General features: G+C 35.8%; 1 protein-coding gene and 1 pseudogene across 1 annotated transcript; both read left to right on the forward strand.

Annotated features, from left to right (window-relative positions):
* Positions 1–1,115: 1,115 nt before the first annotated feature.
* Positions 1,116–7,127, forward strand: LOC130932843 (TMV resistance protein N-like; annotated as a pseudogene).
* A 174-nt stretch (positions 7,128–7,301) lies between these two features.
* LOC130932844 (uncharacterized) lies at positions 7,302–11,115 on the forward strand. Its single transcript, XM_057862278.1, has 5 exons — positions 7,302–7,911; positions 8,112–8,229; positions 8,322–8,674; positions 9,072–9,170; positions 9,439–11,115. Exons 1-5 carry the CDS (start codon positions 7,304–7,306, stop codon positions 10,652–10,654), a joined length of 2,394 nt encoding a protein of 797 aa, XP_057718261.1. The 5' UTR covers positions 7,302–7,303; the 3' UTR covers positions 10,655–11,115.
* The last annotated feature ends 1,429 nt before the right edge of the window (positions 11,116–12,544 follow it).

Genomic DNA, 12,544 nt, shown 5'->3' on the forward strand with positions numbered 1-12,544 from the left:
GTCCTATCTCCATTTTTCGTAGGCTCCATTTTTTGCGGGAACTCCATTTCCTATCTCTTTATATTAATAATTTATATAAAAATTCTAATAAAAAATTAAAAAATTAAAAATTACAAAATATTATTATAATATACAAATAGAATATTGTCCAAAATTAAAAGTCTAAAAATATAAAATATATTTCATAATAATGAAGAGAAGAGATTGAAAATGTGAGACGATACAATATTAATGTTATAGAGAGAAAAAAAGATATTTTTTAAATTAGGATTAAGTTTTTTAATATATATATATATATATATGAAATGACTAAAAAAATTAATATTGAAAATAAATTATTAAAAATATTTAAATAAATTTAATAATTTAAAAAAAAAGTTTAGGGATCAGTAATTTTATTAAATTTTGACCAGCATGTAACTAGCAAAGAAAAGTGAACCATTGAATGAAATCTCATACTAATCTCAGACCATTAAAATCATCATTGATGACTATTTGATAGCTACAAATCACAAAAATTGCTTATCCCTAATACTCTTCATTTAAAAATTAGCAAGGACGGGCAGGTTCTTACTCAAATTTCTGCTACTGCTTTGGGAGAATTTTACTCCATTTCCATTCTTGGAAAAAATTTTCCCTCTTTAGATTCCTATTTAGAACAATCTTCACATAGATCTTTATGTTTGGAGGAGTTTTGCCATTTCTACCATGAAGTTGAGTTAGGGGCCCTAGAAATGTATGGAATTCAATTTGAAGAATTTAAGACATTTCTTAAAAGAGGGATTATTTCGTAGAAATTTGGGGACTACATTACTCTAATTTACATCTTTTATCTTCTTATATTTTTTTTGAGGAGTGCTAGGAGATTAGCATTTTTGTTAAATTTTAATAAATACTTAATTATTAAAAGAAAATTGAATAATTTTACACTATTAAATATAATTTCATACCATTAAAAATATTATTGATGGCTAATTAATGACTAAAAATCACAAAATCTGATGACTTTCTCCTTTTTTTAGTGTCTCTTTTGTCTTCTTATATATATATATATATATATATATATATATATATATATATATATATATTGGAACATGTGTTTAATCCCAACTCCTGTCTCTATCCCTGCTGAAGGATGAATCCACTTTCTATTCTTCTTTCCACTGCCAAGAATTTCTCCTAGTTTTTACTTTGTATATCAGCATCACACAACGCTGCTAGTTCTCGACAATGAGTGGTGGATCAACTAGCTTCTCTTGTTCCTTTTCTTCCTTCAGCTATGGATGGACCTATGATGTTTTCATCAGTTTCAGGGGCACCGATACTCGCCATGGTTTCACCGGTCATCTCTACAGTGCACTCTCTCACAGGGGAATCCGCACCTTCATAGACGATCAGGACCTTCAAAGAGGGCACGAGATCACACCCTCTCTTCTCAAGGCAATCCAAGAATCCAGGATTGCTATCCTTGTCTTCTCTGTAAACTATGCATCTTCCTCTTTTTGCTTGGATGAACTTGCCACCATCATCAACTGTGTCAAGTCCAAGGGTAGGTTGGTTTTGCCGGTTTTCTATGGCGTGGATCCCAGTGATGTGAGGCATCAGAGAGGGACTTATGGTGAAGCTCTCGCTACGCATGAGGAAAGGTTCAAGGATAATTTGGACATTGTGCATAATTGGAGGAATGCTCTTCATCAAGCTGCTAACTTGTCCGGTTGGCATTTCAAACAAGGGTATGTATTCTGTATTCTCCTCTCCTTTTTATTTGTCTAATTGTTAAACGGTAATAAATTCTATAGTTATCTATGATAATTTATGTTCATTGTATTAAACTATGTTAACACATTTAAATATAAACTTTAAAAAAGTATAACATTAATTTTTAAAATTTTTCTTTTTTGTTAATCTTAACCTCTGTTTTTCCTAGCGAAACTCATATCATATCTACTAGGCCTATTTAGTAACAACTGTTAAATTAAACTTAGTTGATTGAAAAGTCTTTATAACTATTTCAATATTAAAAATGAACATCATCTTAAAATTCATGTTGAAATATACACCTTAGTTTCCAATCCTTTGGTGCCTATGAACACCATAACAATCACCTTGTTAAATCTAGAATTGTGATTACTATTAAACTACTCTTCTATATTAGCTCATGATAACAATAAAGAAGTCTTGTGGCCCACAAATTCAGCCCAATAGAATACATAAATTCAGTTCTAATTTTAGTCTTTATTAATTTATCTTATCTTATCTTTATGTTATCTTCTCTTCTTATCTTATCTTTACTTTTATCTTTCATAGAACAATGCTCTATATATATTTAGTTTTACCCTCATAATTTACAACACATGTTCAATTCAATCAATCAACAATCAATAAAATTTCTTCATCTTTTCTTTTCTTTCATTATTATTCTTTCACAATTTTATTATCTTTGTATACTCTTTCCGTTTTTTCATGGTATCAGAGTCTTGGTATCCTCCTTGAAGAGGATACATAAGCTATCATCTTTCGGTGAGAAATCACCCTACATCTTTTTCAACCTCCTCTTACAATGAATAAGCAATCTTCCAATTCAGTTCAAGATCCAACCAATCTTTGTTAAGGGCATCCAAGTGAAAATCCTACCCCAGTTTTGGTTACCCCGGTTCTTTACCAGCAATTCCGTCTGTGCCTCATTTCTTCCGACAATTTCGTCTGCATTCTGTTTCAGCAGTCATATCTGCATTTTGTTTCAGCAGTTTAATCTGCATATGTTTTAGCAGTTTCATCTGCACTTTTATTGCGCTCCATGCACCCTCTTTTTTTATCGCGCTCTATGCGCCATTTGAAGTTATTGCGTCATACGTACGCATTTTTTTGAAGATCGCTGCGCAAGCACAGCATCTCCTTTTATATTTTTGCCGCCGGCAGCTCAAGCTCCGCTGCGTGCATTTTTTGAAGATCGCTGCTCAAGTACAGCATCTTCTTTTATATTTTTGCCGCCGGCAGCTCAAGCTCAGCTGCCGCATTTTTTGAAGATCGCTGCTCAAGTACAGCATCTCCTTTTATATTTTTGCCGCCGGCAGCTCAAGCTCCGCTGCATGCATTTTTTTGAAGATCGCTGCTCAAGTACAACATCTCCTTTTATATTTTTGTCGCCGGCAGCTCAAGCTCCGCCGCACGCATCTTCCTCCGCGTCACTACGTCAGACGCGTCTTCCTCAACAATTTCATTGGAACTTATCCAAGCTGTGGATTATTGACATCTTCCATCCACCAGCTTGCGGGGGCGTATTAAACTACTCTTCTATATTAGCTCATGATAACAATAAAGAAGTCTTGTGGCCCACAAATTCAGCCCAATAGAATACATAAATTCAGTTCTAATTTTAGTCTTTATTAATTTATTTTATCTTATCTTTATGTTATCTTCTCTTCTTATCTTATCTTTACTTTTATCTTTCATAGAACAATGCTCTATATATATTTAGTTTTACCCTCATAATTTACAACACATGTTCAATTCAATCAATCAACAATCAATAAAATTTCTTCATCTTTTCTTTTCTTTCATTATTATTCTTTCACAATTTTATTATCTTTGTATACTCTTTCCGTTTTTTCAATTACTGATTATTGAGTATGTTATGCGTCAACATGGTCATGATTTTGTATGGCTTAACACAAGGGTGTCATGTTGATTGTTGAATAGGGATGGATATGAGTACAAGTTTATTGGAAAGATTGTGGAAGTCGTCTCGAGAAATATTAGACGAGGCGTTTTGCCGGTTGCTGATTACCCGGTTGGACTGGAGTCCAAGGTGGTGCAAGTAAATTCCCTTCTGGAGGTTGGATCTAATGATGGAGTCTGTATGATTGGGATCCATGGAATTGGTGGAATAGGTAAGACCACACTTGCTCTAGCTGTATATAACTGCATTGCGGATCATTTTGAAGGTTTGTGTTTTCTTCAAAGGGTGAGAGAAAGTTCAAGTAAACATGGATTGGTACATCTTCAGAATATCCTTCTTTCAGAATTATTAGGTGAGAATAAATTTAAATCAACCAGTGTTCAACAAGGAATTTCAATAATACAGCATAGGCTCCAGCAAAAGAAGATACTTCTGATTTTGGATGATGTCGACAGACAGGAGCAATTGCAAGCTCTTGCTGGAAATCCTGACTGGTTTGGTCCTGGCACTCTGGCAGTAGAGTCATCATTACGACGCGGGACACACATTTGCTCACATGTCATGGGGTTGAAAGATCATATGAGTTGGAAGGTTTAAATTATGCAGATTCTGTTGAATTGCTTAGTTGGAAGGCTTTTAAAACCATTGATGTCAGTCCAAGTTATGTGGATGTTTTGAACCATGCAGTGACTTGTGCTCATGGACTTCCATTGGCTTTAGAAGTAATAGGTTCCAACATGTTTGGAAAAAGTATTAGAGAATGGAAATTTGCAATAAATCAATATGAAAGAATTCCTAATAAGAACATCCATGAGATACTTAAAGTAAGTTTTGATGCTTTGGAGGAAGAAGAGCAGAGTGTTTTTCTTGACATTGCTTGTTGCTTTAGAGGATATACATTAGCAGAAGTTGAAGATATACTTCATGCTCATCATGGTGCCTGTATGAAATATCATATTGGTGTTTTGGTTGAAAAATCTCTCATAAAGATTCGAGAGCTTGGTGAGATCACATTACATGACCTGATAGAGCACATGGGTAAAGAACTTGTCCGACAGGAGTCACCGAAAGTGCTTGGGAAACGTAGCAGGTTATGGTGGCATGAAGATATAGTTCAAGTTTTGGAAGACAATCAAGTGAGTAAGATTGATGTAGATGGTTGTTTTTCATTGTTTCCAATCTTTTATCACTAGTACTAATTCATAGTTGTTTCCTTCCGTTTACAGTTTGTAGGTTTCTTTAAGAAAGTGTGTTGAAGCAGTTCTATATATATTGTGGTTAATTCGTGGTTTTTTGTGTTGAAAGGGAACTAGCGAAATAGAAATCATTCATCTGAATTTTCCCTCATCCGAGGATGAAGAAGAAGAAAAAGTAGAATGGGATGGGAAGGCATTCAAGAAGATGAAAAATCTCAAAACACTCATTATAAAAAATGGTAATTTTTCTGAAGGTCCCAGACATTTTCCAAATAGTTTAAGAGTTCTGGAATGGTGGAGATATCCTTCTGAATGCTTACCATCTAATTTTTATCCAAAGAAACTTTCCATATTCAAGTTACCGAATAGTTGCTTCTTATCGCTCTATTTGGCTAGCTTATTGAAGGCAACGGTAATAAACTCATTTCTCTGATTTTGTATGTTGATCAATTCACTTGAGATTATTCATTTGGTTCTTGTTTCTTGATTTTTCTATTCTTTTTCTTGTGCAGAAGTTTGCAACCTTAAAAGTTTTGAATTTCGACAACAATAAATATTTAACACAGCTACCTGATATATCTGGTCTTCCAAATCTACAAAAGTTGTCATTTGAGCATTGTGAGAATTTAATTTCAGTCCACAATTCAGTTGGTTTCCTGAAACAACTTAAAAGTTTGAGTGCTTATTGTTGCGGTAAGCTTACAAGTTTTCCGTGCATCAACTTGCCTTCTCTTGAAGAACTCAGACTTTCAGGATGCTCAAGTCTTGAGAATTTTCCTGAAATACTAGAAAAAATGGAAAAGATAACAGGACTTCATTTGGAGCACACTGGAATAAAAGCTTTGCCACTTTCGTTTCATAAGTTTTCTCGGCTGCAGCGGTTGACTTTGAGTGAAAATAAATATTGTAAGATACCAAGTGCCATTGTCATGATGCCTGAACTGGTTATGTTGACTTTCACACCATTTGAGAACGACCGGCTATCGATAGAGGGTGAAGAAACAGTGAGCTCAATGGTGTCTTCAAATGTAGAATATCTAAGTATCTCACGCTGCAATCTGTTGGATGATTTTTTCCCTCTAGGTCTTGCATGGTTTGCTAATGTGAAAGAACTAGACCTACGAGGCAATGATTTCACATTTCTTCCTGAATGCATCAAAGAATGTCACTTTCTGAGGAAGCTTAGTGTGGACTATTGCCCAAATCTTGAGGAAATTAGAGGGATTCCACCAAATTTGGAACATTTCTCAGCAATAGGCTGCAAATCCTGGACTCCCTCATGCACGAGCATGTTAACGAATCAGGTTGCTTTTCGTTTCTTATTTGGTGAAAACTCACGCGCAACTGCCATCATGTGAAGCTGATGGCTGAGAATAGTTAGATAATTTGACATGTTTGACTAAATTGTCATCATATAATAATTTTCAACTATCAACTTCACATGAAAGCAACTGTATGTGGGTTTTTACCTTCTTATTTTATTTTAGATTTTAGCTGGGATCATTGATATTCACGTTGTGCCTGACTATATTTATGCTTCTAAATTTGTGAATTATGACTAATAGGAACTGCATGAAGCCGGAAACACAAGGTTTGCTTTGCCCGGGTCAAGAATTCCAGCATGGTTTGAGCACCACAGCAAGGGAGCATCAATTTCTTTCTGGTTTCGCAACAACTTCCCTGCCATAGCTCTCTTTCTTGCAATTGGCCTGACGGATAAGGACACAGTTTTCGTAAGCCCCGACGTGACCATCAATGGCAAGAAAGGTTTTCCTGAATTCTGGACTGAAATGGATCAGATATTTCTCTTTGATCTACAGATGATACAATGTGACTTGGGTGAGACACTTTCAGAAAACAAATGGAATCATGCAGAGATTTCGTGCACCGCTAGTGATCATTTTCTTTTTATAGGAGAAAAGTTCCCAGTCGAGCCGTTTGCAAAAGAAATCGGAATCCATGTATTCAGGCAAAAAAGTACTATGGAGGATATTCGATTCACCGATCCTTATAAAAGAAGAAAATTAGATGAAGGTCTCTGTATATAGTTCAGATACCATTCAAATATTATCAACTAAGATCAACTTACATTCACTTCCCTTTTAAAAAATTTCACACCTATATTCAGTTATGTACTATGTAATATATTATAAACAAAAATATTTAACTCTCTTTTTTATTACAAACCCAAATAATAACTGCTGAACCATTAATTATTCACTAAGATAACATTAATTCTTGTTTTGTGCCGAAGGATTCTAAGATGAAAACAGTAAACATTTTTATCTCGTAAATATATTAATTAAAGGAAAATACCATTTTTACCCTCAGAAAAAGTGTATTTAGGGTTTAAGCATTCTTGCAGAGTGAGTGAGGACTCTTTAAGTCTTAACTGAAACCAACACACACTGAGACAGACTCCATTCTAATGGCTTATGGCCCTTTCTCTGTTTTACTAACCAGACGCCTCTTAAACCCTAAACCCTCTTCTTTTTCACTCTCTCATCTTCTCACTTTCACAAATTCATTTTCAACCTCCCAAGATCCTAACCCTAAACCTTCTACTCTCTCCGCTCGCCTCAGCTTCGTCTTCGACCAAATCGACGCCATCGAAAAAGAGCGTTCCGAAAAGAACCAAGCCCTGCAACGCATTCGAGCCTGGCGCCAATCCAAGAACCCTCAATCCCCTCTAAACGACGCCGTTCCTCCCAGCTCAGAATCAGCTAAGGATGACAAGCCTAATTCCGCGGATGCAGCTGCCGCTGAGCCGGCGGTGGCGGCGACGAATCTGGAGGAGGTGAAGAAGGAGGTAGAATTGGTGCACCCTTGGACCGAATGGATCCAATTGATGGAGACGTTGGTCCACCAGAACTACTTCGATCACAGGAGGAAGGACGAGGATAAAATGGTCCAAGATGTAGGGTTCGATGCCCCGGGCGATGTTGCTGACGATTCGGATATTGATTTCACCAAGGATTTCAAAAGCGTTCATGACGCTTGCCTCAATTTTGGGAAAGACCGGTTCGACATCTTGAGGTTTGTTTGTGCTTGTCTGTGAAGTTGGCTTTTTGGGTAATTAAATTGACTTTGAAGTGACAATTTTCAAGAATGTTGGGTGTTGTTTAGCACAATTTATATGTAGTAGTTAATAGTGCTCTGTTTTGTTAAATAATATACTAGTACTGGGGTGTTGTTGGTTCTGAATCACAATTGCTGAAACAAGTGATTGATTTCAGGTCCTTGTCAAGGCAAGATATTCAGGTTTTGGTTGGTTTTGGTTGCCCCAATGTGGACAAGAAGGTGGTTTTCTCTGCAAAACTTCTAAGGAAGCATGCTCACCTTGACGAAGGAGATGTGAGTATGATTATTCTAATTTGTTGCCATCTAAATGGATACAAATTGTATATATTCATGATTTATGATTATGATAAATTCATTCATATCAGGTCTGTAGTTCCTGCAGTTTGAGAAACAACTGTGATAGAGCATATCTGCTAACAAACAAAGAGGATGATGCACGGACTCTTGATGTCATGCGGATCCTTCTGTCTTTCGGTTTTGATCCTGTAAATGGACCAGTCACAAATAAGTCACTTCTTAAGCAGAAGTCTGTCAAAACTGTGGTTCGGAAATTGCTTCATGAGGTTGTTAAGTTGAGCTCCGTTCCTATTGATCCAAATCTCCCTCCTCCAGTAATTAGAAAGCCTCCTCCAAAAGTGAAACAACCTCCTCCTCCTCCAAAGAAACGTGTTGGAAGGGATGACATTGAGATGAAAAAGGGGGATTGGCTATGTCCTAAGTAAGTTATCTTAATCTTTGTAATTTTCTTGCAATAGTGAACACTTAGTTTACCACCTCAGTGCAAGAAGTTTCAAGGTAATTGTCCGTTTGAAATATTCTTATGTTTTCCTTATGCTTGGCATACTCCCCAACTCCCTGTGAACCATATGAACTCCATTTTTTGGGCATGCCACTGATTTGCATCATAGTAGATTTGTAGTATCTGCAGACAGAATTCTTAAAGCTGATCGGTTATATAGTTTACTTCCGCTTCTCGTTTTGATAATTGAAGATATATAATCTATTAGAGTTTGACTAGGAATCAATTGGATGTGATTATGTGGAATAACATGAAGCATACAAAGGTTGTTTTTTTCTGTTGTAAATGTTGACTGAAGTTGTTGGACGCTTCTCAGGTGCGATTTCATGAATTTTGCAAAGAATACTATATGCTTACAGTGTGATGCCAAGCGGCCAAAGAGACAGTTATTACCAGGAGAATGGGAATGTCCTCAGTAAGTTTGAGTCTGCCTCTCTCTCTCTCTCTCTCTCTCTCTCTCTCTCTCTCTCTCTCTCTCTCTCTCTCTCTCTCTCTCTCTCTCTCTCTCTCTCATATTGATGGTGTTGGAAAGATTGACTGCATAGAAACCCAGCAGATTGTATCTGTTTTGACATTTTATTTAAAGCTTGTGTAATTTTTCTTAACAAAAATCATGCGAGGCCTATATGTCCTATGTAGCATATATTGTTAAAATAGAGTTCGGCTTTTCTTTTCTCTGGCAGGTGCAACTTCTTAAATTACAGAAGAAACGTGGTATGTTTTCATTGTGAGTGCAAACGGCCACATGATGAATTTATGGAGAGTCAAATGCAAGATACCAAGCTCAGTTCCAAGCCAAGGTTCAATAAGGTCAGCCGGCCAGAGGTTTCCAATGCTTGGAATTTTGATTTTGATGACAACGAATCAGATGGTGCAGATGTTGCTGCTTTTGAGTATGCAGATGCTAAAGCTATAGATGAAGATTTCCCTTCAGATAATCTTGCTCGACAAGGAAATTATAGAGGGTGGGAAGGTGATTTTGGAAAAAACAACAGAGTGCAAGGGTCTCATGATGAAGAATATGCTAATCCTGGTGCTCTTAAACCCGGAGTAGGGTTTGATGATTTTGAGGATGAAGATGACGATGATATAGATAGCTATGAGCTAGAATCCAAAACTCATAGTAGTAGTACAAGAGTGCAACCATCTAGAAATCACTTTTCTGAAGTCGAAGGCTCATCGGATTTAGATGATGTTGAAGACACATATGATAAGAATCATGCACGTAACAGAACAGGTTCCAAAAGAAATATGAGATCAAGAGATCCATTCTCTGGTTCTGAGGATGATGAACTTGATTTGGATACAGAACAACGGGCCATTCATTCCAATTTTAAATCTAGCCATGCTTATAGTGCCAACCAGAAAAGAAAGGGCAGAGGTCCAACTAAGAAATTAAGCTTTGGTTCTGATTCTGATGAAGATGATGTTGGTGCTGGTGGTTTATTCTCTGATGACGATGATGACTTAGATGATGTGTATTCCTCAAGAAAAAATAAAGGGAATAAACATGATTCATCCAGACCAAATAAAGGAACTAGGCCTGATTCTGGGAAAAGGAGCTTTACTGAATACAGGAAGTCTGGATCTACTGGCGGTCGCAGTCAAAATAAGTTCCGGGATGATTATGGTGGGTCGTCCCAACATTCTTATAGGAATGGTAGAGGCTCACAGGGAAATGACCGTAGTTGGAAAAAATTTGAAGATTTTGATAAATCTACTTCCTACGGAAATGGTAGAGGGAAGTCGTTTGGTAATGGTAGAGGGTCTCGAGGTAGTGACCGAAATTCACGGAGGTTTGAAGACAGGGGGCGTAGCGCAGGACAGTTCAATAAATATGGTATGGATGAGAAGGATTTTGGCGAATTTAAAAATAGTAGGCGTGTGATTGAAAGATAGCACCGGTAGCTTCAGGAACAAAATTTTTGGACTGGGTTTATTGTTGCACATAACTGCTGCCGACCACAAGGGTTAATCTTTGTAAAAGCATGAATAAATTCATGAGATCATTTCATGTTAAAATTTCATGGAAACTATCGGAAACCACAACCTTGGGAAAACAACTCCATTCAACGTATCTTGACCTACTCATTGAACATTGTTTAGTTTGTGAGTTGCCTATAGAAGTGTTTCAATGGCAGCCAAATTATCTCTGCGTGACTCTGAATTGCTGTTTGTCAGCCAAGTTAATCTGCTATGCACCTCAATTCCACCGCACCCTTGTTACGGCAGCCTGAAATTTTCTTTCATGTCGTGCTACAGCTACTTCCATACATCTTTGGGAGCTTTGTATTTTGGCCGGGACATCCTTGGAAGTTTCAAATGTTATACCCTTCATGTAATAAAATCATGTTACTTCACTGGTTCGAGTATAGCGTGACAAAATTTAAAAAACTTAAGTATATTTTAATATAATTTTCACAGCATTCTTTCTTTCTTGGTAGGATTTAGATTTTGGGCCAAGGATTTGATGGACTAGTTCTAAGAGAGGGGAACCAATAGCCTCTCCAAAAGTCATTACAAAACTTGCCTAATGTTTTGTTTCAAGAAATTATATTAAAACAGTACTTTATTCTTTTGTTTATCTTTTGTTTTTCAATTTTAAAATTACCTTTCTATAATGCAATGCTGGATTTGTTTTAAATAAGTATTTTAAATATTTTATTTACGAAAATAGGTAAGTTAAATATAATTTACCTTTTTTGTCCTATTACTTATTTGTTTGCCGAATAAACGATTTGAGATAAGACACATACTCTTGTGAACGTAGACACAGAGCATATAAATCAGATATGTTGATAATCAAATCATTTGTTCTATAAATGAGATATGTTTAAATGAGGCTTATATATAATTTGTTTCCAGTGGAAGTCATTTGTCATTTTCACTACGTTTTTACTTCTCTTCTCTCTCTTAAGAGTTTTTATTGAAATATTTGATTGGTTTTATTCTAATATGTATGATTAGAATAGCTGTTGTATTAGGAACATAATTTTAATTAAGTGCTAGTTTAATTTCTGTTAGTTATTGATATTTATTTTTAGGAATTTGTTTTACTGAATATTAGGATTTTTTCAAAGGAGTATTTTAAAAATTTTATTTAGAAAATAAATGATAATGGATTTACTATATTTGAAATAATTCTTTAATAAATTTTATTTTAATATGTATGCTAGAGTAAACTTTAAGAATTAAATTTGGGTGACTTTATTTTGTAGTTTAGTATTATACTTCTTTTTACCTATTTTTAGGAATTAATTTACTATTAACGAACTTTAAAACTTTAGGAATTAAATTTGCTATTAAACTTTATAAATGTCATTTTAATGTAGATGTTATTGTTAATATTATTATAATGTAAATTTATTATATAAAAAAATTTATTTTTTAAATATCATTAATTAATTTATTTTTATTTTAACAAATGTCTCGCCTCCTACTTTCTAGGCGAGTTAGTCATACCCTTATATCATCGGACGCCATTCTCTTATTTAAGAAGGCTGGCTTTGGCGATACAGTGCAGCTTAAATATTTTATATTTGACAACACCCTGATTTCTGTATTCGTGGAGCGTTGGTCCGGAGACCCACACTTTCCACCTGCCTTAGGATGAGTGGACCATCAACTTGCAAGATGTGACGTACCACCTTAGGTTACGCACCAATGGAGAGGCAGGGGGTGATTGCTTGAGGGAGTTTCAGACATGGTATCAACACTCCACGTGGGATTGGGTAGAGGAGCTTTTTGATGCTAGGTCTCCTCATACTCAGCAGGAGGAGCAAAAGAAGG

This window comes from Arachis stenosperma, chromosome 6, assembly GCF_014773155.1.
Source record: "Arachis stenosperma cultivar V10309 chromosome 6, arast.V10309.gnm1.PFL2, whole genome shotgun sequence".
In the NCBI taxonomy this organism is placed as follows: domain Eukaryota; kingdom Viridiplantae; phylum Streptophyta; class Magnoliopsida; order Fabales; family Fabaceae; genus Arachis; species Arachis stenosperma.